The following is a 27,600-nucleotide window of genomic DNA, read 5'->3' on the forward strand; positions in this document are numbered from 1 at the left end:
GTGGGCATCTCTTCTCCCCTCCTTCCCTCTCCCCATATTCAGAACAAACCCAGAATCTCTTTAAGTAATGAAGAATGATTTATAGCATCATTCTGTGTAGTTTATGACAAGCAACTGCATGGTCTAATTTAATAAATGCTATGCTGTAATTACAGGCTTTCCTTTTCCTATTAGCTCTTCCTTTTTGTGTGTCTGGCACTGAATGAAGCTGAGGAAGCAGAGTGCCTCGGGGAAGGGAAGCAATGATGACAACTTTGGAATGTTTTTAAATTGACTCCCACGAGCTCTCATGTTTTTGATTGCTGTTGTAAGATTCCTTCTCCATACAAGGCTTTTGTATCAGCAGAAAATGCATAAAGCATTTATTACTCAACATGAAGTAAACAGGGTTTTGGGGGGAGAATTCTGGTGTTTTTCTTCCCTCTATAAAAAGAGGAACTAAGACCCGAGAAAACCCCCTATAAACCACACTTACACATTCCCAGGAGTTTTAACCCATACATAGATGGCATTTGTAGCACAGCAGGGACAAATAATAAAAATACAATTCTGTACAAATTGTTGGATTGGGATATTAATTTTGTAAGGTATTCCTTTCCATAAATACAATAGGTATCTTCTTTTAAGACATGTATTAAGTGTTGAGATCCATAGCCAATTAGTTCCAACTACAACTCTTGAGTTATTGTGTTTGTGTATGCTGACCACCATCATTAGCAGTTCTCATCTCTGTGGCAGGCCCCACAATGCCTTGAATGAACATCAGTAGCACAAGCACAAGTAGAGGCAGCAGTGTGGGAATAGAAGCAGCTGTGAATGCAAACCCTGACTAATTGTTCATGTCAATGGACAGCAGAAATGTGACTCAGGACTCTTCAAAACCTCCAGTTTGTGAACTGTGACTTCTCCTAGTTTTATCCTTGCAGGTGTCCTGGTAGTTTGCTTTATACACTTGTTAGATTGTGGCAACTTGCCTACACTGCTATCCTAAAATAAGTTTCCTAAATGTATATTTAATTTAGTTCTGGAGTGAATACTGTACATTGTTTTGAAAATGAAAAGAAAGACCTATGTTTCCAGTCACCTTTATTTCACTAGAAAAGTATAAATTACCATCATAAAAACAGATAACACCAGTATAAAAATTAGATTCTCATTTATAAAATAAATACTAAAAAGTCAAAGCAACAGGTCTAAAAATCCCATCACCAAGATGATTTGAATCTACACCATAGCAACCATTTCTTCAACTGTTAATTAAAAATTATACTCAAAATGCAGTAAATACTGCTACCTATTCAGTGCTTGCTGAAGTGAGTTACTGCTGACTCAAAGCCTGCAAAGTATTTGTTCTAACACTTAGTTGGAACTATCAGACTCCTCTGTCTATATAACTCTAAGTGTAGTGTAACTGTATATACTTTTCAGATAAATAGCAAGTACCTGCTTCAATAGTGTTTCTTACAAGTTGCCAGTGCAGTAGTTTCAGTTTGTTTACCTTTGTCTACATCCAAAGATAAACAGACCAAGTTAATTTTATCCAAGAAGTGCAGAAATAAAAGTAGCAATTTTGTCACATCTGAACTAACAGATTATTTCACTAGTTAATATTGTTAAAAGGCAGATAAATACAGGGTTTGTTTCATAGAAACAGAAAAATATTCCTTTTAGTTAGGTAAGACACCTATTTTTCAAAAGTAGTGTCTTTTTCCCCCCTCACAAGTACCGTAAATCTTCTGGCTCAATAAGGCCGCACTGATCAAGTTAAAAGTACCTCTAGTTCAGAATCCTGTTTGACAGGACAATAGAAGGGGCTTGGGAACAATGTAGGAAAAATCTCTCTGCAAAGAGACCATGGCAATTTAGAGACAGGCAATCACCAGCCATAGGAAGTTCTACAAGGGAAAGTGCTGGCTCAGCACCTGGGATGGGGCAGCCCTGGGCGTACAGACAGACTGGGGAATGAGAGGCTGGGCAGCAGAAAGGGGCCAAGGAAGGCGCCTGGGGGACCTGGTCAAGGGAAAGTTGAACAGGAGCCAGCAGTGGCCTGGCAGGAGGGACACCCCTGTCCTGGGGACATCAGGGACAGCATGGCCAGCCAGGCAAGGGAGGGGATTGTCCCGCTCTGCTCGGAGCTGGGGTGGCCTCACCTGAAGGGCTGGGGGCAGTTCTGGGTGCCACAATAGAAAAAAGACATTGAGCTGTTAGAGAGGGTCCAAAGGAAGGTAGCAAAGATGGTGAAGGCTCCAGAAAGGAAACTGTATGAGGAGTGGCTGAGGTCACTTGGTCTGTTCAGCCTGGAGAAAAGGAGACTGAAGGGAGACACTTCAACAACTTCGCCAAAGGAAGCAGAGGGACAGTACAATCTCTTCACTCTCGTGGCCAGTGACAGCACTCAAAAAACCAGCATGAAGCTGAGTCAGGGAAGGTTTAGGAAAAGGTTCTTCACCCAGAGGGTGTTTGGGCACTGGAACAGACTCCCCAGGGAAGTGGTCACAGCAGCAGCCTGGCAGAGGTCAAGAAGCTGTTAGCACTGTCAGGCACAGGGGTGGTGTTGTGCTGGGCTAGGACTTGGACTCGATGATCCTAATGGGTCTCTTCCAACTCAGCACATGCTATGATTGTAACAGATCACCAGAATGCTCATCCAGCCTCTGGCCGCTAACGACACAGGGCTTCCTGATATCTGGATTTTGTATCTGTACTGTCTAGTGGATCTTCTAATCCACATAAAGTTTGGGTTTCAGAATTCCTGTTTCAGAGAGCCTAAAAGGCTCCAATCAATTACCCAATTTAGGTTTTTTTTTTGCTGTTGGGGTTTTTTTTCGGCTTTGGCTCTGCTACTAGTGTCTGCAATACTTTTTCCTTAGACACCATTAAGCAGCTCCTTTTCTCTCACATCTCTTGTTTTCTTTGCTTTCTTGCGTTTACACAGAACCACTGGAAGGACAATGGCAAGAGTGATGACTGCAACTGCTATCACTGCTAGGATAATAAAGACTTCTGCTCCATATTCTGTAGGGGAAAAAAAAAAACCAAGATTCAGTTATCAGAACCCACAATGCCACAGTGCTACAAACTCTTAGCACTCATTCCACCAAATGAAAAAATGCTTTCTATATGTTAGTCTCACAGAAGTGGAGTCACCACTTCAGTGTCAACTAAATACATTTTAACATTAATTTATTAAACTGAAGTAAAGCTTTATTTCATCTGGTTCACTTTAGGTTTTAATCTAGCTTATTTAGTGCACTGAAGTACCATGCTAACACCGTAAGAGTCAGTCAAACCGTTCCCCCTGCCTGTACATTATTTCTGTCCAAGTGAAAATCTATTCTAGGATAGAAAACACCGAGAAAAGATTTTTCTATTTAAATTTTAATGAAATTGCAATTTGTCACTTTTGTGGTAAATTCTCTGTACAAGAAAGCTAATTTGAGTTCATCTGCCATTTTAGAAGAGTTTCTCTAGAGTGCAAATATTCTTAACAGGAGAGAAGAAAGATACAGTACAGCAACATGATATTATTTAAGTAATGTTAATGACTGTATACTGAAGAAAGTGATAGCCAAATGGCTAGTCTGAAATGGCTGGCTGATTCACGTACACTTGCTGACTTATTTACCAGTAAAGAAGTCTATCTGCTAATCTCTGACCTTGGAACAAGAAAGAAACTCTTGTTCTCATTATCTGCTTTTGGCATAACTAAAGATCAGTTCATACTACAAGTAAATGGATAGGCAGGTTAACAGCACTTCCATGTTTGAGAGCTAATCCTTCAAGCACTTACTATGGCACCTGCTATTGGAAGAATCTGAGGAAAACAACTGGAAACAAAAATGAAGCTGAAGGCTAGTGATGAGATCTGGAACCTCAGACACCAGTCATCAACTCAGACAATTTCACCAAAACAGTTGGGCAAAACCCTAAAACCAGCTCCAACTAACTAAAGATGGTGGACTCTTACTTAAAGTAAGCTCTTCCCATAAGTTTCCATGTTCTAACTGTGTATTCTAACTTATACAGTAAACAGTTTATTTCATTGCAGGCACCAGAATTTAAAGATGTGGTTTTTTGTTAGAATATTAAAGACTGAGTGACAAATCTTACTTGAAACTTACCATCTAAGATGCTCCTTCCTACACTGGTACAGAGCACCATGCTTTCTTGGCCATTATGATTTTCTCTGCGAGAGGGAATGATTCCCTTGACATAGAAACAATAGTTCTTTCCACTGTCAACACTTACTTCAAAATTATGGCTTTTTGTTGTTACATCTTTCTGTAAAGGAAAAAGAAAATATTTCAAGTGTCAACTCTGAAGGTAGCACAGAAATTGTGTAACTGTACAGAATATAACAATTATTACCGAACAAAAAATAGAGTTAAATCTTACCTTTCCAGAACTTTGATCTTTCCAGTAATAGAGTTTGTATTCCAGGTCATGATGGAAAATATCTTGAATACTCAGAAAGCTTCCATTAGGAAACATATATGGTGTAAGTGGATCTTCGAACATGACATTCAGTTTGGAACCTTTTTGTGAATAAGTCTTTATCTCTGGTTTTCCAATAACAGCTAAACAAAGATTTTTAGAATTAAAAAACTGACATCCTCATTTATATACTACATGCACTTCTTTCCTTCTGCCCTCCAATACCTTCCCTCCTCAAATCTATTACAAGCTTAAAAAGTGAGTGAAGGCCTAGATTGTAAACAAGTCTCTTCATCTAGTACATAATATTAACTAAATGGTCTACTCAGTGCAGTGAGAAACAAATGGTAACCAAAATCTTACACCATCCCCTACAACAGGGAAAGCTTTATGCCTGAATATCTTATTTTCCAATATCAGCAGGGTTACTGTAGGAATCTATAGAAAAAAACCTTTCAGCTCAATCTAAGCCTTGTTTAAATCAACAGAAGTAAGCCTGAAAATAAACTTACAGTAAGATTTAATTGGAAAACCTACTTACTCTGGCTATAAGGTGTAAATTTTTCAGAGGCTGCAAAAGGTGGCTCTTCAAAGTTATCCATCTTCTCAGGCTTTACAGACAGTATGTGTGCTGTATAGGTCTCCTTTACATTCCTGAGGGCATCAGTAACATCACACTCTGTTTCTGATGTCAGCATGCATTTTCTCTTAATGTCAGATGTCTGTCTGAAAAGAGCAAGAAAGAAGTGTCAACACTTCTGAACCAGACATATGTATTATATACTTAGATACGTTAAAAAATGTTTTTCCCCTCAAACTGTATAATTTCCCTCATCCAGTAGAGGCTAAAAGGAGAAAACCTCTAAAGTCACTATTCTGTAGAGCTATATTTTACAATTCAAAGCAGAATTAAGTAATTCAAGTGTGATTGATATTAATTACAGAAATGTGCTATAGGACATATATATAAATTTAAAAAATCAATCTTCTACATTAATTGAATAGAAACCATAACTGGTTCTGATTTTACATTTTTCTGCAGTTACAGAATGTATTTAAAAATATATAAGTGTTGTGGTTTGACACGGAAAAAGAATTTTCTCGGAAGGAAGAGGTCAATTTGGATATTGACCAATTGAAGGTGGACACGCCTCTAAGAACACAGAGGGGTTAAAAGCAGAATTCCCAGGGGAACTCGCTCTCTTTGGTTCTGGTCAGCGTGCAGTGCAGCCTCTCCCCTGCCCGGCCGTGGCTGGGTGGGGAGGGGAAGGCCCATGGCCTGGCTGAGGTGGGCCCAGGGGTGGAGGGACTGGAACTGGGCTGGCCCCTGCAAGTAGAAGGGTGGAGAAATCTGGGATGTCTCTGTTCCCCACCCTGAGTCGAGAGAGAGAGAGAGAGAGAGGCAGCGGGGCTTGTCAGCAGTTCACCGCGGGGAAGAAGAAGAGCGGGGGGCCACAAGGTGCCCAGTTGCTTGTGGGAGCTGGAAAATCTGGGCAGAGAGCCAGCCAGGGAGTCCGGACTTCCTGAGAAATGAAAGCTTTGTGAAATGTCACTCCTCCTCAGTTTGAAAGAGAGGATGAGAGACAGTTTGGACCCTGGGATGTTAGAAGGAGAAATTCTAGGTGGGAGGAGATGAGGAGTGGCTTTTTGGCTGGACTTTTTCCCTGTTAGCCACAAACTGAAACAATTTGTCTCCTCCAAGAGAGACTGTATTTTAGGAGGATGCCAGTGAGCCAAGAGACCTGCTTCAGCTGGGAAAAGACAGAAGTGGAGCAAACAGAGGAAAGTTAGGGGGTTTGTGGTGGTGCCCCCTGTCCTCAAAGAAGAAGAAGAGATCTCTGTTCTTGGACCCTTGGCCCCAGGGGGAAAATGGGGTTGGACTGTGGTCCCAAAAAATGAAAAACTGAACTGTTTTTTTCCCCTCTTGGCAGGGCATCCTTGAAAGGAAAAATCCTAAAAGCAGTCTGTCCATCCATGCATTGGTGGTGAGAGCACTGCGCATGGAAAGGAGAAGGGTCACCATGGCAAACTTTTTCTCCGGGCGGTGCCATGTGTAACATGGAAACACAGGATGTGGCAGTGTGTTTTCTTGGGGGGTCTGTGGCACAGGAGAGACTCCTGCCTCCCTCAAAGGGGCTGAGTATCGATTGTCTGCAGGGTGGAAACCTGATTGGGGTCCAGATTGTGTCTCACTGTGGTTTGTTGGAGTTGGGTGGTGGGAGGAGGAATGCTTTGCAAGGTTTTCATTTTGATCTTTATGTGTGTTTTTTTTTTCCCTTTTATTTTCTTTTATAGTTGTAGCTTAATAAAGTTTTTTTCTGTTACTAAGCTTTGGCCTGCTTTGCTCTGTTCTTGATTGCATTTCACAGCATTCAATAGAGAGATTGCATTTTCATGGGGGCACTGGCATTGTGCCAGTGTCAAACCATTACAATAAGATGCAAAAATCACTTTGAAGGTGTTATCCTTGATGCATTTGAAAACTATTGCCTTAAGAAATATCAGTTGTTATAGAAAGCTTTATTGACACTGATTCTTTAATGTGACAACAATGTTTCCATGTAGATGTAATTTGGTTTTGCATCTATGCAAATGCCACTAAGAACCAAACAGCAGCAGCAAATTTCAATGCAGAATTACAATCTAAAAGCACTGACAAAAAGCATGACCCATGCACTTCTCTTGACTTTTAAATGATAGAAGGCAGGTATATTTACTTATGAAATAGCAATGAGACTATGAAGAAGTGTTAATTTCTCACTTTATTTCCTCACAAGAAGGAATGAAAAAACAGATTAGATATTACTCCTTCAACTCTTTTCCCTCTTTTTGCTAGTGAATTAAGGAGAACAAAAATTGTGTGATCTCAGCCAGAAAAGCGAGTGCTGACTGTTTGAATATTAACAGAGGTTTTCCTCAAAGTAGATCAAGTTTCATTTTTTAAAGTTAGCTGAACTCCCTTCTCACTTAATCAGATTTCTTTTGCCACAGATCAGTTGGGGAGAGTGTGACAAGAAATGCACTGAAAAGGGATAGAGGTTTGGCTTCTTTGATGGAAGAAATGTACTCTGTAAATATACATACACAAGAAAGCAAATATTTAATCCCATTTCCTCCATAACAGCAACTTCAGGCAAAAGAGGCACCTCTGCTACAGAACTACATCTGATTCTATACTGAATCTTGGGCAAAGGTATTTAAATTTTTTGAAAGCAAAATGTCTGGGAAGAAACTCCAGATTCAAAAATTTCATTAAATTTGTTCTGCTAAGTGTGTGCTTTTAATTCCATTAATCTAATCACTCTTAAAGAATGAAAAAGTGCATTAAGCCATTATACTGGTATTTCACTTGTTAGTCATGAGAGAACACTCATTTTTATGTCACTTTTAGGGACAGTAGAGACTACAGTACCACTTTTTGCATTAATATGTAGGAAGTTGGATGATAGATTTTCCCTTTAGGGCACATTAAATAGTGCTCTATGTATTAAAATGGGAGCTAAAACCAGCACAGATTTATTACTGAACTTCACAGAAAGTTTTGTGCAGTTCTGAAAGAGGCATTAAGCACTTCGCATAAACTGGCTATATTTTATGTCCACAATATTTTACAGCTTACATTAAACACAATATCTTGACAGAGGTAGATGAACAGAGGTAATTTTTAGTATTACCCAGCAAGACAAAATTATTAATTACTGTGATTCACCAATTAGAATAAAATGCAGACTCATTTATTAGACACCTCCCAACATTGAAGACACAAGTCCAGACACCTTGAAAGACATAAAAAGGTGAAGTTCTGTCTAATACATGGTACGTCAGATTGAGTATCAACTCCTTCAAAGTATCCTGACTGGTTCTCTTGAGCAGCACTGAACCCCAGAACTGAAATACTGATCTAAAGCTCATCTCTCCATTTCTGAAGTGGGCAAAACAAGAAGTCTAAACCTGATATTTTTATAGTTGGACACTAAAAAAGATTGACACCTGGGTTGGCGGTTTTTCTAAATCCTAATGTTTGGGCATTTTTCCTGTTACATTCACTTTCAGAAATATTCAAACACGCTCTTTTCATTTTCTTCAGTTGCCATTAATGAACATATCATAGTGTTATCTACTTACCCATGTATTTCTACAGTATAGAAGTAGCCTGATGGTTTTGGTTGCCACTGCAGTATAGTTTTAAAATTGATTGAAGACCAAGTTATATTGACTGCTGTTGGTAGGATTTCATAGCCTTTAAATACAGAAGAGTGCCATCAGTCATATTATATATAATTCCTGTTTCCCTGCAGTCATTGTTCAGTTATATGAAGCAGTTGCCATTAATTGCAACTTGGAAACGTTTTCTTGGGGCAAAAGACTCAGTCCTGCCCGTAAAGGACTGCTTATCTTACTAAAGAAATGTGTCCTGGCAGAAGTGAAGAATGAGAAGACAATTATTTCCTGTCTCGTAACTCTGAAATTGATGAGTTAATTTGAAGTTCTGTTTAATGCTCTCTTTTTGATCCAAGACCTCTGCAGAAGGTACAAAAGCTTGAACATGCATGAGAATGTTCAAGCACTGAACAAACGAGGCATAGCTCAAAACAATCCCTAGTTGTATCTGCTGCAGAAAGCGTTAGCTCCTGGATTGCCATTTACATATTCTGGAAAGATAAAGTCTCTCTAAATATCTGTGGTTGCCCTACACACCTACAGCATCTGAGAGAGGCCACCCCGGGATGCATCTGTGTCCCTCTCAAGCACACTTGGCCAGCCACAGCTGCCTCGGGGAAATGCCCAAGACGAAGCCGCCTGGGAAAAGCACTCGCAAAGCTGGAAGTAAGTAAAGCCCTCACCGCTAATTTCCTCTACCTCTTCGACAAGCTGGGAGCCGGGGGAAACGGGAGGAAATCTTGCGACTTCACTGCAGCGGCCACCCCCGCTCCCAGCGCGGCGCTGGCCAGCGAGGAGCCCGCAGTGGCGACCAGCCCTCGCAGCCCGGGCGGCGCAGCGCCGGCCCGGAGCGCGGGGGCCACTGTCGCTGTTCCCCTCCCGCCAGCGCGGGCGGCTCTCCGCGGACTCCCTCAGGGACACCCCGTCCTGGGGCTCTGAGGGACCCGTCCCGCCCGTCCCGCCCGTCCCGCGGGCCGTCACTCACCGGCGGCCGGGTGCCAGAGCAGCGCGCAGAGCAGCAGCGCCCGCGGCGAGGCGGCGGCGCGCAGCATCCCGGCCGCGGCGAGCGAGCTACGTGCGCCGGCCGCCGCCGCTATATATGGAGCGGGGCAGAGCAGGGGCGGGTCCGAGGCCTCGCCCCGGGGCCTTCCAGAAGTTAGGCCGGTTGAGTAAGCGCAGTGGGGGATCTTCGAGGAAAGGCAGGGGAGGGGCGCTGGGGCCGGACGTGTCCCGCGGGCTCCAGCCCCGCCGCCGCGTCCCGGGCGCGGGCCGAGCGGGACGTGAGGGCACACCTGGACATGCCTGCGGTCCGTGTCCCTCTGCCTGGTCGCTGCCCTTGTACAAGCCCCACTTCGCTTCTTGGAATACTGGTGAAGCTGGACACCGCTGGATAGCCAGCTTCATCCTCTGCAAGCCTTCAGCTGGCTAAAGGTGTTGAGCGGGCTAAAGCTGGGACACCCCAGCTCGGAAGCGGCTGCTCTGTGGGGCAGCAGGTCACGCAGAAGTGATGTTGGGTTAATTATCTTTGATTCTGTACATTCTGAAGGGCTAAATACGCGTCCTTCCCTCAGGACACAGGCCACTGGACACACCTGCTCAGCTAGGTCACATCGATCCCCTCACACCGTGCGTTGCGGACCCTGTCAAGGCTGATCGGTCGCACTAGACAGAAAGTAATTTTCAGGTAAATTTTAGGGCTTAGTACCTCACGTCTCCTATAAACCAGGGGCCGTTAACCCTTTTCCTGCAAGGTCACCCTGGAAAGTGTGCCGTTTTCAGAGGAGCGGGGAATGTGTTTCTGACAGAAGGTGTTCGAGCCTCAGCCTTTGCCGAGGCTCGGGCTGCGGGGCCGTGCGGGCCCATCGCGGTGTCCCTTTGCCCGGCGGGGCCCTGGCTCTGCGGAGCTCAAGATCCGGAGGGAGCTGTGCTCGCCAGCTCAGGACTGCCGCTGGGAGGTGGGAAACACGTGCATAATGCAGGGGGACATAGGCATTTACAGTCTTAGACCGACTCTTTTTCTTTTGATGCTGACTTGGTACAAGGTGTGTGGAACATGTAGGTAAAAGAAGAAGACTAATGGAGAAGTTGAATATGTAATTACCTTTAATTTCCATGGTTGACACATACTTGTCTGCAAGCAATCAGCTCTCTCTCATAATGCAAAATAAATGCATATGGAACAAATTACAATATCCATTCAACCAGAGTCTGCATCAGAATTCATATAATTCTAAGGTGCACCTAAACCCTTGATTTTTAAGTTATAGGCACATTATAGTTAAAATCCAGCCATACACCTTCTCATTTTCCTTCTTTGTTTTTGATAAAATTTCAGCACTGTCTGTACGTAGCTGTATGCCAACATTACCTCAGCCAAAAATATTGCCTGCTTTTAACTTGGTGTAGAATACAGATCTTGTGTGTCTAGCTTTTCAAGATGGTTACCTTGTAAGATCACAGTTGATTTTCAAAGGATTTTAGAAAGAGAAATAGTACGTACATGTTTAAAGAACTTTTAGACTTTAATTCCATTTAATTTAGTGTAGTTCAGTCACAAAAGATGGAAAGTGGGTCTGCAGTTTTTATGCAGGTAATCTCAGGATTTCCTTCTCCTGTCTATTCCTTCACATCTCTTCTATCAAAAGCTCCCACACTTGAGGAACCATCCAGACCTTGTCCAGATTAACCACTGTGACCACTGCTACCTTATTCCAGTTTCCAGCATGGTATTTCAGTGTTTACTAACACTAGGCTCTTAGATGTTCTTCTTGCTGCAGCATGAGAGAAGGAGGACACCAGTTTGCCAGAGCTGATCAGGTTGGCATGGCAAGGGGCATAATGGAAAAGGGAAAAGCACAGAGGTGAGGAGCTGCTGCTGCTGCCACCTCTGCTCTTCTTCTTTGGCCAAGAGCAGATTTGACCACAGAATGAGAACTGCTCAGCCCTTCCTGGCTCCAGGCATCAACCAGCGTGGGAGAGGAGAGGAACCTCACACAGTATGACATGGGCTGAAGCCTCTGAAGTCTGCTCAGCAGCCAATGACTTCACTGTGACATTCTGGTCACATTTCCTGCCCACTTTATGGTATTTCAACAGCTCATTTAACACAGAAAAATTGTGCCTCTTTTCAAACATATGTTGCTACATGCAGGCGAGCCTTCTGCTGACGTAGAGCTCTGGCAATTTGTCTAGAAACTTAGTACTGGCTCCCAGAGTGGAATGCCAAAAGGTAGGCATCATCTCTGTACATGTCTCTAACCCAAGTAGTCATCCTGTGCTCATTTACAACCAGCTGAGAAAAAATCTATTCCTAAGGTAAAGTACATATTTTCCTAATATAGGTACCTAAAGCAAGTCAAATTAATCTATTTCAGTGTTGAAATAAATGGAACATTTCTATTGATGGAGAATATCTTGCTGGGACTGTTTAGAATATCTGGGAGACATGCAAGAGCACAAGCCTGGCTGCACAACTTAGTTTAGATGACCTCTTCGACTCTGTGATATCTTCAGTCTGGTGAACTGGGTGGAATCATGGTTGTTACCCATTTAGAAGGTTTGCCAAAATGCAAGCAGGTTCTACAGATTTTCTTTCTGTGATATGTATGCTATGGCACCAATTGATTATGGGAAATGTGAGGAGGAAAGCAAAACTAAATCTGTGAAACTCCATTCTTTTTTAAAGAGGTGCATGCATTTATTTTTCTATATGACCTGCCAAGTCTCTAAACTGGTTTGCTTAGAGAGAGCTACAAATAATTGTTTGCTTAGCAAAGCAATTGCCACATCATGTTTTCTGTACAGTCATATATAATTATTGAAGTGGAATGCCTCAGGTGACATCAATGACAGATTGGTTTCTTTACACTGATGGTTTTGCAAGACTGTAAGTAAAATTTTGTAATAGTTACTAATGTTTTGAAATTTTGTAGTGCTATAAAATGTTCATCACTCCCTGCTAACATCAAAGTCAGCAATATCATCATATCCGATAGTGTAAAATTTACTTGTGTGAGCAGGATTTGAAATCATAGAGAGCTTTCTCCAAAATGAAATTGCTCCTGATATTTATCTTAAATTTAAGTCTTTGTTTAATTTGTCTTAGTGACCCATATGATTCAGTAAATTAAGTAATTATATAATAAATTATATTTCATTAGATACCCCAGAAGTTCAGGTAACAACCTGTAATTTGGTACCTGCTTCCATAAATATCTTAGCATTTCTCTTGCAGACCTGCTTTATCAAATACTGTGTTATAAATGCATACACAAACTCACAAATATCACTGAGAAACAGTATGTATAATTAAGAGGAATTGAATAATGTTGTAAAATTAGTTACTAAGTTCCCTTTTTGATGCACAGAAACTCAGTTCAGTCTCCCTCTGGACCAGTGTAATGGAGTGAAGAATCAACTTTTATACCTAAAAGTGGCTCTGTTTGTTGCTGTGCCTGAAATCTCTATACCAATGAAAGTCCCAGTATCATGAATTCCTTGTGAATCCCTGATTTTCTTATTATCTAAACTATTATAAATTATTCTGTGATTATAAAGCTACCCTCTGATTTTATAAAATCACATGTAGCTTAACAGAAAACATTCAAGTTTCACTGGGATAGAACTAGTTAAAAATTAAAATCCAGTTCTGACGTTAATGAATCTTCCTTTCACTTGTTGAAAAAAAGTAATGAATAATAAAATTGATAGAAAAATTGAAATTACCAAAAATTTAAAAAATTTAAATTAGGGGAATCATTTGTTGATAGTAGAAATCCTGAAGTGAGTATTTTTATGTTTTTCTGATATTCTGCTTTCAAAATTTGTGTTGTTACCACGTTGGCCATACACACATCTCCTTACTTATCATATGGATATGTTAGAAAGAGATACTAGCTCAGCAACAAGTCTTCTAGGAGTTTTTGGGTCTGGATGGGCTCTGTGTGGAAATGATGCCTGCTTGGGAGGCAGGACAGGCATCCCAGGGAGGGAGGCTTTGAGCCTTTTCCACTCTGAAAATTCCTGTCAACATTGCTTTGGTGTCAGATGCAAATTTCTGTTTCTCACTCACAGAATGATGTGTGATGCATTTATTATCCTTTTCAAAATCATGTTTTGCAGCACTATTTCATGATATTTGGTGCATTTTATTTCTCTGATCTTCAGCAATGCCTTGGGGTAAATAAGATCATGTAAGTGAAAATTTAAACCAAACTTTGGTTGATTTGGTGCATGGAGGATTTCCGGAAGCGAGCAGCTGCAGCAATAGCACAGCTGTGCTGTGAGGAGTGCCAGGGTGCTGCTTGAGTGCTGTGGACAGCTGGGTGTGTTTACTGGTGAGGCTCTCCTGCTAGAGGACAAGCAATTACAAAAGTAGTAATAAATGTCACTGGAGCACAACAGAAACTATGGAGATAGAGACACTAAATTGTGTTGGTTCCTTCTGTGCTCAGAGGCTTTACTTTAGCCAAACCAAAGTGTTATAAGATTGAATCTGATGTTTGACACTGTCTTCCCTTTATTCCAGGTGTTCCATCCCAACAGTGAAGTATCCTCTTGGGGTATTTAGCTTACCCTGTGATATCTTAATGACATAAATTAATCTTGCAGTTATTATGCATCTCCCTCATAAGATTTCTTTTTCCCAAGTTTCATTAGACACAAGTGAAACTAACGGACCTTATTTACTTAGTTTTCTTCTCATGCCTGAGTTTGTGAGGAAGAGACCAAACTGAAAAAAACACCCCAAAAAGCAACATAAATATTAAATAAAAATAAATAAAACTTATTTTCAAAGAGTCAAGTACATTAAGAGTAGCCTCCTTTCTTTTCATATTGAATCCAGTCCCAGCTCATGACTTTAAATTTCAGGACTGAAATAAATCCATTTTACTAGACAGGTATTTGTAACTTTTAGTAAAACTTACTCTCCTTTCTTATAGATTGTTAAAAATATGGACTTATTAATATTTGATGTGGCATATATAACATCTCAGTGAAGGCAGTGCTAGTTAAATTCAGTGTTCTTTAAAAATATTTGGTATGATCACACCTTGAAGGTTAGGCAATTCCATGGATAAAGTAAACAAAGCTTCAGTTTGAACAAATGTGGTCTCTAGGCTGTCATTAAACCTATTCTTAGGAATGGTGAGAGAGGAAAAGGTAAATAGCACTCCATTTGACTTTGCTATTGGAATGTTTAATCTTCATGTAAAATGGCTTTCTCTTTTGGAGAAAATTGATACAACAAAAGCCCCGTTCTTTACTAACCATCAATATGAAATTGAGTTTCTTTAATATCCTGCATCTCTGTTTGACATTACATTACTTTGTTGATGCTGTCTTTTTTTGCTGAGGTGGGAGTCAGAAGATTAAAAATAATTAGCTATTGGAGAATAATTCTGTATTTGATAATGGGACATAATCAGCCTGCTACACTAATAGAACGCTATCCAAATGCTACAAGAATGATTTAACTTGACATAATTACTCACAGCTTACTGAATAATTAAATATCACTGTAAAGTGACATTTTAAAAAAACTGTACAACAATGTAAACAAAACATAGCATCTACTCAAATCAGTATACTTGTGCCCCCAGTGTCAGACTTGAAATTTTATTTTCAAGGAACAAAATAAATATTAAAATACATAAAAGGCTAATGCAGCATGATTTTAGCTGAGTTCATCATCATGACAAGAAAGAGTGAATTTTACTTCACTGTAAAATGTGAAGCATTTTACTGTGAGATAAAGAGGGATTTGGTTCTTACTGTCCTTTGGTGCCAGTTAATGTGGACAAAATACTGGCAGAGATCATATCACTTACTAGATATTTTCTGCCACTTTGTGCTACTTGTCAACTCAAATCATACGTCAGTGTAAACAACTTAAAATTTTAGCCCTGACAAAAAATACATGCAAAGGGGTATTACTGCTGCTAATCAGTTTTCTATCTGTCCAGTACACTGGTAAAGAAACATCTTAGATCTGATTTAACAGCAAGGTCTGAAGGAGTTTTCTCAAATATCTCTACACTGTTTTTTACAGACATACTCATTCTCTGTCTTTGAATGCAAGAACAATTTTAATTCAGCCAGTTAAAGGGCAAGATGAATAGAGCATAAACTGGTGCTAGCTAAGGCATTACATTCCTGTGTGTGGAGCAATCCTCCCGTAGCAGCCAGCACCCAAATGCATTCTTTCACCGTATCGGGGCACAGAGAGCACAGAGTGCACTTGTGGTGACTGTGTGAATTGATTTAGGAGTTAGTAAAAAGGGCTGAGGAGAAACGTCCAGTAACCAGCAGTTAGCGCTAGAAAAGCGACGTGGTTTGTAGCAAAGGGCTGAATGTTGAACCCTGAAAGTCTCAAAGATTTAAAAACAATTGTGTCATTATATTTTGTATTCTGGTGTGTTGGGAGTCAAGTTAGGGTCTCTTGAAAAGCTTGAATGCTGGCATTCCAAACTGCTGCCTTTGAACATGTAGCTGATGGATTAGCAGTGCTTAGAGCTTTGTGAGTGTATTTGAAAAGAATGTTAAGTACATAGAAGAAATATGCTCCTACATTGAGTGTTTTCCTTAGAACAAAAAAAAACAACAATTAATAACACTGATCAATTATTATCAGAATGTATATTTTCAGCTTATTTTATTAACAGCTAGGTAGTCTAGGATTTTAAGTTTGAAAAACTGATTTTATTTTAGTCCAGTTATCTTGTTCTTTCCCCATGATATTTAACTTCAAAATAACATCAGCCCAGTTTTTGTTTCCTGATATCTGTCTCCATTATCTAAACCACACTCACTCCTGCTGATACCCACAGAAACATCTTGGACTAACCACCTCCAGACTTGGTTCCAAACAGTGTGGTTGGTATCTGATTTGTAGAACAGTTGTTAGAATAGAAGGAAAAGTACCTTTCAAATGAAGAGCAAATACTCCTTTGCAATCTAAGACATCTAGAAAGTCAAAGCCATCCTTCTGTAAGATTCCATTTACAAACTTAGGCTCCTTGGTGCTTTTGTGAAGCAGTAGTAAGAAGTATTTCTTGGTCTACTGTACCATGTACCCAGGTTAGTGCAAAATCTGAAGTACTATTGCTTTTCCAAACACACTTTAAGGAGTTTTATAAACTCAAAGCTAACTTGCATTTAGACAAAAATCAGAACTATACACCTTTAAAATAGGAAAATGTAGTGCAAGACATAAGAAAAATGAAAATTATTTTTAGATTAAAGTTGTTTATTCATTCTTTCCTACAAAACACATTGACTCAGGTATATAGATACAGTGCAGCGTGCCTCATGCTGAATCACTTACCTGCATGTCCAGAACATGTAATCTTATTGGAGGTAATTCCCATTTTCTAGTGCTAGTCCTAGATGCAGGGGAAAGAACTGACTGCACAACTTCCATTGTTTCTGCATAGAAGATGTCTTTGTGCAGATAAAGGGTCAGGGTGTGTATTGGGTCTCAACTCAATCACTACTCCCCTTGCAGGCAGCACATTAGTTTTTGAAAGATATAGAAAGATTTGCGAAGATTTAGCTAAAGATAGGTAGCTTTGCCCTTGTTTGTGAATAATCTGTAGCACCTGTGCTGATCTTTTCTTTTATCAAATACAATATTGTGCAATATTGCAAAACACTGAAGGCAGATAACTGTGTACTGATTCATTAGCAGCCCCAAGAATAGTAAAAAATCTTTGGACCCATTGGTGCAGTCCTTGTTAGTGTTTCTATTTTCCTGCATTTTTTGTTTCATTATCAGCCCTGATAAATTTCCTGAAATGCTTTAGGAAAAAAAAACCCTGTATTATCATCTAGATTATCCAGTTTCAATCATAAATATTACTTAATTTTGTTAATAACTGTTGGAGTTTTAGGATCTTCGAAATATTTCAATTAAACCTGAAGCTTGGCTAGGCAAAAAAATCTTTGATCTGTGTTTTTCAGATGTTTCACTTGATGCTTTCCCTCCCTCTCTCCTCTTATTCTGAGAAGCAAGCTTGACATAGGCACCTCTTGACAAACAGCAGAGGCTTCAGCTGAGATTGTATCACCTTGGAATTTTAAAATCTCAAGAGGAATTTGAACTCGAGGTGTTACCTTTTCAAACATGCAGTACTGCCAGGCAGAGGCAGACATTCAGTGGGGGAGGTGGAATTCCAGCGTTAGAGGACAGAATTGCTGAATTTCAGCTTCCAAACTCTTTTAATATATTATTTAAACTCTTACTGCACAATTCTGCTTAAATCCAGACTTTGCTATCTTGTCTTGAGTCCAAAGCTATGTCCCCAGAATCTGAAAGATTGTATCCAATTCTTCTGTTCTTCTGGCTTCGATATTTCTGAATACTTTATAAATTCTTGTCCAAACCCCAAACTTGTTCAAAGTTCAGTATTTATTTTTGTTACTTTTTTGAAAAGACTGGATGAATTAATTGGGAATTCATGTGCAGTGGTGTGCAAAATACATAACTAACAGTTTTGATTCTTAGCAAGGTTTTTTAATTCATACACTAATAATTTTCTTTTATTGATTGTGCTAATTACTAAGCTTTCTTACAATAAAGTTTATGCTACTTCCATTGTCTGAGAAAGAAGGGTGGAAGCACTAAGAACTGGAACTCAGACACTTTCAGAATATAAATACAGCCTACTTTGCCCATGAATTGATTAATGCATTGCTTGTGATTCACTTGAACCAGGAATCTGAGAAACAAAAAATACTAGACTGAAAAGGCTTTTATGTGCTACTTGAAAGGAAGATAGAGGTCAGACACTTTTTTGGACTAAGCCTTGATGACACAGGAGAAATTCAGTCAAAAGAAACAAAGTATGCAGGGAAACATATTTTCTTGCTGCCAGGAAAGAAACAGGCAAGTTCTGTTCTGCCTCTTTGGATATTTTGCCAGCAATCAGTGGTGTAGACTCCCTTTTGAGAAAAGCAGGCAGGAGACTAGCTTTTGTTAGTCTCTTTTGCTACCTCCCCCTTCACTGTCTCCTTTAATTTACATTTATAACTTCATCTAATTTAATTCTGAAGGAACACTGTTTTAAAGAAGGAAAATTGCAGCTAGAATGCTCTTAGGCTAAACTGTCACTATAGTTGGTGTCCATAACAGCTCTGTATTTTGCCTTGATCACTTGACAAATACAGCATGTTTTCCACTTTTCCATAGTTGTTGCCCAGCAACTAATTCCCTTACTAGTTGTGGGTTTCAATTGCCTTCACCCAGCTAGGTTCTCCATCTCCTTTCAAGTTTGTTCCACCAATCCTCTCAGTTCTATCTCTGTCAGTAGCAAAGGGGCAAGTAACAGAGACTGCTAAGTGCAGTGGAGATATTGTTAACATGATGTTATTTTTGTATTCTTTATTTATCCTTCAGAAGAGTAGTCCCAGGTGAAATGCTTTATAAGCACTTGCTTTCAGAGACAAGGGTAATTATTATAGGAAAAAATATGCCAAATATATATTTATTACAGTTTTTAACCTGTTTTTTTCCTGTATAGCTTACTCATGCCAGATAAGTGAACTGACCTGTAATAGCAATATGGCTGGAGTATGCAGAGAACTATACAGAAGTCCTTTGACCAAGAAAATTACACAGGTTTTAATTACACAGGTTTACAAAAATTTTCAACATAAATCCAGCTTCACAGTCAAAATATTTGTCTGTTCATAGGCTTTGTTTTCTCTCAAAAACATTTTCTAATTGCAAAAAATATATTTGAATTGATATACCCAGAGACCCAACTGCAACTTTGTAAATATTTTTGTCGTCCATCTTGGAATTATTCTGCAATGTATAATGGCCTTTTTTATTTTGTTTTCTTTCAAGTGTCTTTGATTTGAAGATGAATGACCCAACCCTTTACTAATTTTTATGTTACACAGCTGGCTGAATGCTAAAGTGTTTACTACTGGGGCAGATCAAAAACTACCATCCATTAGTAAAGGTGCATTAATTCTCTCTAGATCTGAGAGAAGTTGCCAAAAGATTTTTCAATTATGACCTAGATTTATAATTTGATGTTATGTCATTTATAACAAGTCTGAACCTGTAGAACCTGGAACGTTTAGATCATTTATTTCTAATTAACGTGCATTTATTTGTAATCTTTGTGTAGTTGTGCAACTCTATTAAAAGCACATATATTCTAATCTTGTTTACACTGTCTGTATAGTGGTTTAAGCTTTATGGATTTAATTTCATGATAGAAAGGAGAGGAAAATCAAGTTCAAAGTGTATGAGATTTAGATGTGTAAGATGTGCATTTGCCAGCAATAGTATCTGCCTTGTTAGCAGGCTTAAAGCAGGCATACATCGGTTTTGTTTCCTTCTCAAGAACAGTACCTCTGTGTCAAGGGTTCATCAACCAATATTATCTTCTGACAGGCAGCTCAGTGGATATCACATCAATCTTGCTTTAAATTTGCCAACAAAACTTTTCTATTTATATCTACAGTTAAAATATTAGAGCATGATTATGTCCATGCAGGAAATAGCTGCACTCCCAACTGCCAACCCTTGTGGGGTGGCAGGGTAAGACCACACAGCACAGTCTGTATCTTGCAGACTTTCCAAGCCTCGTGTTGTCTTGTTTGTCTCTGTGATTACACAAAAATACACAAACCTGCCTGTGCATTTTCATGTTTGCTACTACTAGTAAGGATGCACTGCTACAAGTGAAAAGGAAGGAAACTTTTGTTCTCATTTATTATGGGCTTAATTATGAATCTGTATTTACTTTGGGACAGAACCTGCAGTAGAAGGGATACAGGGAAACCACACATTTTTCAGAAGTTCTTTTGCTAAGAATTCTTGATTTTGAGACAAGTTCTGTTTTTAAATCACTGAGCTAAGTATATTAATTTATAAGAGCTTAAAAATCTTTATGTAATATGACTTGTAAAACTCAACCCATTAATTTAGCTATTATTATAGCATTCAGTTTTGAAGAACACACTTCAAAATGAGACAAAAAACTCAAAGAAGAATACCATCACTGAGAATTTTAACTGAGGAATATGACCCCCTTATTAAAAAAAAATAAACTGAGAAATGTGCAAGTAATTTCAGAATGTAATCTGCCCAAATAATTAATTCTTGCATGTTTTTAATATTATATGAAATCAGTAGGGACATGTTTTTGCAATTATAGCAAGCCTTTACAGGAAGCAATACTTGCATTAAAACAAGCATCATGTTTTCCCTTGCTGAGCACTTGATCTCATAGATTTTCTAGGGATCTTAAGGAATGACTTGCAAACTGCAGAAGCCGTGAAGGGAACATCTTGTGTGCAAATGGAATGATGGATCTGACCCAGCTTTTGCTGACTACTCTCTCTCAGCATTCCTACTTCTGTGGTATACTGTAGGACTTCACATCACTGGCAAATTTTCTTAGCTCCAAATCTGCTCTGCATTTAACTTTTTTTTTTTTGTTTGGTTGGGTTTGTTTGGTTTTTTTTTTTTTGTAAAGAATGCCTATCCTATAATATCCACTAGCACTCTCCTCACCCTCAATTTACTGTTAAAATATTAGAGCTCAGTCATATCAGTAGAATTTTCTTGCTTCACTGAGTAAAATGACACAAACTTAAATTGGATGGTAACTTCAAATATTTCACAGTATAAGGAAAGAGCTTCAGCCAATACTGCAGTTATAAGGCTTTTGATTACTTCTAATAAATCTAAATGTTATGTAGGGCAATTTGCTTCTTGAGTGACATTTGTAGTTCCAGTCTTGACATGTTGATAAAATTGAAAACAAAAATTTTCATGACTCTAATGGAAATTGTGTGTTTGTAGTACGACACGGCCAATTGAGCCATGAGATCAAAGTAGCCTGAAGCCCAAGGAATTCCTGATCACCTGAGATAAAATACTAAAGCAGTATGACAAAACAATGAGATTGTGTCTCCCTACGCAGCAAGACAAATAGACTAATAGGAAATGTCTCATCTTAGTAAGATAGAGAAATTATATTTACTTAATATAATGCTGATTTGGATTCATAACTCCAGTGAGACACTTCTGGGTGTGTATTGTTATAATAAATAAACACATTCCATTGAAGAGATTAAAGCTCTTGACACTAATAAAGAAAGTGATCAAGGTAGCATTTATTGCTTAATGACTTGTGCTTGCTGCATCTGTTCAGAGGTACTACCTTGCCCTTCAGTAAAACTTGCAACAGACACTCTAGAGATAAGGGTGGGTGGGTACAGGGAATGAGTCTCTCCAGGCTTGCTTCATGACTCGCACAAGGACATGTCACAAAGCCAAGTAGAACATTTTTTTCCAGTGAACAAATAAATTTTTTTTCCACTGAACAAAGAAATGTACTCCAGACAGACTAGGGCTTGTCAAATCCAACTACCCGAGCTTCCCTCACCTTAGGGGACAAGATGAGAAGTAAGGGCTAGTTTCAGAGTCTTGAAAAGATTATGCATCTGATGGTGTGGTGACAGCTGCTTGATAAAATGCAGCAAAGTCACACCCTCAACACAGACCTCTATGTAAATTGTACAGTCTAGCCCAAAATGCCTGGCTGCAGTTTGATAACTTAGATTCCTTTTAGCTTTTATTTCCTGGTGGTTTGTTTGTCATGCAGCTCTCTCAGCATGTCTTTGCCTCTCTTTCTTCAGAATAATGTGTTTTGTTGCTTGCTTTGGCACTGATCTCCATAGTGATATAATTTTCTCTGTATTGTTATTTATTTTTCTTGTACGTATTGCAATTGCAGTAGTTGGTCACGTGTTTAGCCTTCCCCAGAATGATTTTTCCTGTGGGATGAGGGTGTGATGAGGAGATACAGCCATGTTGTGAATTAAAAGCCTGTCTTTTTATTGGTCTTCTTATACATAGTCTGTAGTATTGGTAACTCAGATTAATAGTAGATACTGTTTAGTTAGCTTTATCGTGGTATGTAAACATAAGCAGTCACACCAGTTTATACACCAAATAATCAAGTAGCAAGTAAAGAAAAAATGTAGTATCTAAGTATCTCACCTTTCCTTGAAGTACCTCAGAGAGCCTGATAAAGATAGATAAAGAGTTAAAGGGAAAACCAATTAATCTGATGACTGATGAAGCACTGGAATTACAACTAAGGCCCTGAAATGGGCTGTCAGCAATTCAAAACTTGACTAGACTAATTGTAACAAGAAAGGACTTAATGTAATCCTGCTGTTGATTTGATTCCTAATGTTGCCTTTTTCTGCAGTACTTTATGAATTACCTTTCAGCTTCAAGTATTCAAGTATTCCCTGTTCTTCAGCATAGCCTAATTGTGATCATATACACTTAAGTTTATTAATGACAACATTTTAAAGACACATATTGGAAGTCTAGCAAATGAAATTTTTTTATAACAACACTTTTTCCTTGATTCATAATATCATTTTAATCCTATGTATATTTCCTCTAAAAGCTTTTACAAAGGCAGCAATAAGTATACTTGCTATGACTATGAGCTCATGATGAATATGCTGTTACACAGTGTTAGTATGCTGGGATGTATATCAAAGAAAAGTTAGAGCACAGAGCTGTGGGAATTTGCGACTACTGCAGATACCAAATAATGTAATCGTCCATAAAATACTTAATTATTTGAGGAGCATTTTGTTTGGAATTTTTTTTTCTCACTCTTGGACTGTTCTAAAGTGTGACTAATAATTACTTAATTCCCTTGAGAATCAGCCTAAGAGTACTGATAATCACCTTGTTCTCATTGGCTCTTTTACTCAAATTTGGTTTTAACCTGAACAGCTTTTTTTTAAGTTTGTGTTTGTTTTGTCTCAATGCATGTGGCACAGAGATCATAGTTTGGGAGTTTCCATGTGTTACTTTTAAACAAGGTAAGCTCTCTGAGGTTTTGCTCTCAGCTGGGATCTCTGATTCCCTGATCAAACTATTAGCTCTGTTTAGCACGTGTGGAACCTTCAGCTCTACTGGTGTTAATGTGGATGGCAACTTGCACAAAGCTAATAATAATTGATAATTAATAATGGATAATTCTCTGTTGGAAATAACTCTTCTCATACATCACAGCATCACACATAACTCATCCAGACTGGAACAGTCTGGGAGCCTTAGAGTCTGCTTGCCAATCTGCGATTAGTAAATGTCCTAGAGCTTTTTCATCCTACAGTTTATTTCCAGTAAGACCCTCTTTTCTGCCAAAAGACTGGGCATTTGGTAGGACAGGGATAATTAAACGTCTGTTGGTGATTATGTTTGTTTCTTTATTTCTACAGGTGTTTTTCTTACTTTTTTTTTGTCTACTCTAAAACCATAAAAAAGATTAAAGTAGGATTTAATGACAAGTACTTGTCAATTTACCATTTTATGTAGACATAGTGAAACTGTAGTAAAACCCAATAGGTTTGCTAAAACTGTTAAAAATAAGTGAGATATATTAGATTGCTTTGTCAGAACATTTTTTTTTACCTTGCTTATTATACATTACTTGAACTCAGGACAACTTTTCTGGAGTTAAAAGCCAATGTTTCTGACAAGGCAACTACAGCATACAGAACATATAAAACTCTGTGATCCTTTTTAATCTAATTTGGGTATTTTCAATTGCTGTTGAAATACAGTGTCTACAGTGAATGAAAAATTAAGAACAAATGTATGTTTAAAAAGTAGTGGACCAGGATGGATATGAGGAACAATAATCAATGTACCACAGTCATGAGGATCAGAGAATATTCATGTGGTTTGTCTTTATATTTTAAATATTGAGATTAGGACTTTCACCTCAGCCCCTTTTCAGTCAATGGAGGTAAAACACACTGTGCTCTCAATGGCCCTCCAGAGTAGCCCAACTTACTTTTAATGGTTATACAGGAAGACAAAAGAGAGAAGCCTCATAATTTAGGCTAAAGTTGAATGCTAATTAATCTAAATACACGTATATGTTAAATCCACTGGTTGTTACTGTAATATTGACTTTGTAATGTAAAGCAGGGCAGAGGAGGAGTGAGTTATGATTGCGATTTTTTGTGTGCAAACCAACTAACTTGGCTAGATGTGTAAGGCATGTAGAAAAGAGTGGGATAAGAATTCAGAAGTTTGGTCTGAAGTTTTCAACGTCAGAATTCAAATACATAGCAGCAAAGAAGGGACTTATTTAGGTAAGATACAAAAAATAGTATCACTATATTGCTAGAGTTGCATTTGTCTTCGAGAAGTATTTATTGTTACTGTCTTAGGTATTCTGGGGAATGTCCATAGAAACTACCTGGAGAGCAGACAGAACATAACATGAAAGCATTTGAAACTAAAATGGACTAAAGTTCATTAGTCACAGAATTTGCAATTTGCAATTTGTCATCACTGGGAAAATTACATCACTTCAGAAATGAGGGAAAGAGAACAACTGCAAGAAGTTTCAGGAAGTTTGCACGGAAAAGAGTTCTTGCTTTTCTTGTGATGATGTGACACTATGAGTGTGGTCCTTCTGCAGGGAAATTGGTTTAATTCTGAAGTTTTTCAGAATTTCAGGCAGTGAGGGACACACACTAGAAGATTTATTTACTAATTCTGGTAACTGATAATAGTTACTGCTATGAAAAGCACTGTGGAAATAATGAAATTGATTTTTAAGCATCTTAGGTAGACTTGCTGCAAGATGCAGTGTGTCTGGTTGTAGACAGAATTCTCTGCTGTAAGTGGTGATTACTATACTGTAACTGATATGCTTCATTGTCTAATGATAAGGAGAGACACAGAAGACAAAGTTTCACTGACTCAGTCTTGGAATATACAAAGAAAGAGGGATAGTACTAAAAAGTGAAATGAAACAGAAATGGGGCTGTAGATATGACTATATGTGCTAAGTGGACTGGGGTTAAGCGTGGCAAGACACATTCAGCTGCTGTCTAGGGAGCACAGTGGGCTCAGAGTAGAGGAAACAAAACCAGGGGATTTAGCAACTGCACAAAAACTTCCTCCGCTACAGAACCTGTGACCCTGCAGCTTACACTGGACAACTTTGTTCTGGTGACTTAATGTGGCAAAGAGAGAAAGCTGTTCAAAAATTTAAATTTAAAATGTCTAGATTTTTTTAAAAAACTCTGCTAACCCTGGGAGAAGGAGGCTTATTGAGAGAGGTTAGTATGCCTGTAACACTGATCAATTTTTCCTCTAATTAAAAAATTGGAGGCCTTAGAAGTTATTTTATAAACAAATAGATATACGAACTTTTTGATTTTTCCACTTGAAAACAGTAATTTTGCTGAAGGAATTTACTGATCCTCAGATTCCTTTGTTTATAATTAGAAAATAGATTCTTACATGAAGTGTAAACTGTGCAACTGCATACATTATACAAAGGCAATGATGACACTGCCTGTGAGCATTGAGAGTGCTTCTTCTGGGGATAGTTTTCCAAGACCAAACTGAAGACAATAATTTGCTTTCCTGAAAATTATGTCTTAGGGATGGCCAGATCAGTGGAGTCACATCTCCAAACAGAAGAACTGTCAGTTTGACACATAGATTTCTAAATGGGGAAGATGACACAATTTCTTCAGAAATCATTTCAATAGCCATCTTTTACTTTCTTGCAGTATTCTGTCACATAAAAGCAAAATTCTGTCACATAAAAGCAAAAATATTTCAAGATTTTGAAATTTCAAATTTTTTTTTAAATTCCCCAATTTTGAAACATCACCAGAGTAGAAAAATGACATAAAATTGAAATTGGTTATTTCCTCATATCATTATCACCTTACTCTCCAGATGAAGTGGTAGTTCCATTGTATTCTGCAGTTATACAACTTCATATGAGCTGTAACTTTAATTCAATATTTTAAATTTAAAATGTCGCTAGAATTTTAAAATGGGTCTGTAGTTTTGTAGTCCTTTGAAGTTCTTGTTATTAAAACATTGGCCATTATTTCTCTTTAGACCTTCCAACTGTCTCAAACACTTGTAATTACTACTGCTAATATATAAGGTATTATGTATTAACATAATGCATAATTTTAACGTATAAGGAAAAATACTAAAAAATGTTTAAATCAAAACACCAAGAACTTTGAAAGAGATATGTCTATTTACCTAATAGTGAACAGATGAATATTAAATGGAGCAGTTAAAAACTAATTGTGCTAAGCACTTATAGCCTTCCACTACTTTGATCTGTTCCATACATGTTCTAGATTAAGGGACGTGTGATGTACAAATGCTGTGTAGCGAATATTTTGTTTAGTTTGGATCAAAGTCCAGTCTGACATGACATACAAATTCTGTGCAGAAAGATTTTATGATATTTTCTTTAGTGGATAGTTTGGGCAGAAATCCAGACTGTGTCAGTAAAAACCCAGTGCCAGCCAAGCTGGATTTTGGTTTTCCCTGTCTTTTTGTGATTTGTGTTGAGGCTACAATCTCTCTGTGAAGCTTACAAGGGCTCTTTTGGGCTGCAAGAATTCCCCTGGCTTGGGCACTCAGAGCTTTTAGAAACGAGTATGGAATGCTGTAAGCAAAAGAACACTAAACCAAATTGCCCCTGTTCTGTTTTCTGTGCCTGGGTCTTCCACGGGGCTGAGCAGCTGCTGACATGTGGCATGTAAGGACAGGAGGCCTCTGAAAGGGAGCAGGAGAGCCTGGTGAGGGGTTCTGAGGAGCCACAAGAGGGACCCCAGGGCCTGTGCTGTGCCTCCTGTTCTCCCACTGGAATTGTATGAACCCTCTCTGAGCTGGTGCACTGTACATTGCATACAGAGCCATTTTTAAAATAATCCCAAGCTTCAATGTGGCTGGAAGAGTTCCTTGCTTCCCGTAATGTCTCACCTGTTGTTGAGCATGGAAGAAGCCAGAGGAGGAAACACAGCAGAGCTGAGCCAGGCATGGGGCACCAAGGAGTGAAGTGCTGCAGTGCTGAGATGGAGGGAGGATAAGACAGCAGGCTGGGCAGGGGCATGGTCCTGTACTGAGGTCTGGAGAGGAGGAGGAAGATGAGGAAAATGCTGGGAGGCAGC

General features: G+C 38.9%; 2 protein-coding genes across 3 annotated transcripts in view; one reads left to right on the plus strand and one right to left on the minus strand.

The window, feature by feature from the left end:
* Positions 1–1,068: 1,068 nt before the first annotated feature.
* On the minus strand, positions 1,069–9,663 carry F3 (coagulation factor III, tissue factor). Its single transcript, XM_085586524.1, has 6 exons — positions 9,581–9,663; positions 8,560–8,674; positions 4,976–5,160; positions 4,396–4,577; positions 4,122–4,281; positions 1,069–3,015 (listed from the first exon to the last, which is right to left on the minus strand). Exons 1-6 carry the CDS (start codon positions 9,645–9,647, stop codon positions 2,867–2,869), a joined length of 858 nt encoding a protein of 285 aa, XP_085442650.1. The 5' UTR covers positions 9,648–9,663; the 3' UTR covers positions 1,069–2,866.
* Positions 9,664–9,775: 112 nt separating this feature from the next.
* SLC44A3 (solute carrier family 44 member 3) overlaps positions 9,776–27,600 on the plus strand; it is a 90,854-nt gene continuing 73,029 nt past the window's right edge. Inside the window, exons 1-2 of one of the 2 annotated variants that reach the window (XM_085586517.1) lie at positions 9,776–10,026; positions 10,167–10,279. The gene's annotated coding sequence lies outside the window, so the exon portion shown is untranslated. Of the gene's footprint in view, positions 10,280–27,600 lie in introns of both variants that reach the window. The other variant, XM_085586520.1, reaches the window with a different exon arrangement.

The sequence above is a fragment of the Lonchura striata genome, chromosome 8, assembly GCF_050655825.1.
Source record: "Lonchura striata isolate lonStrDom1 chromosome 8, ASM5065582v1, whole genome shotgun sequence".
Classification (NCBI taxonomy): Eukaryota; Metazoa; Chordata; class Aves; order Passeriformes; family Estrildidae; genus Lonchura; species Lonchura striata.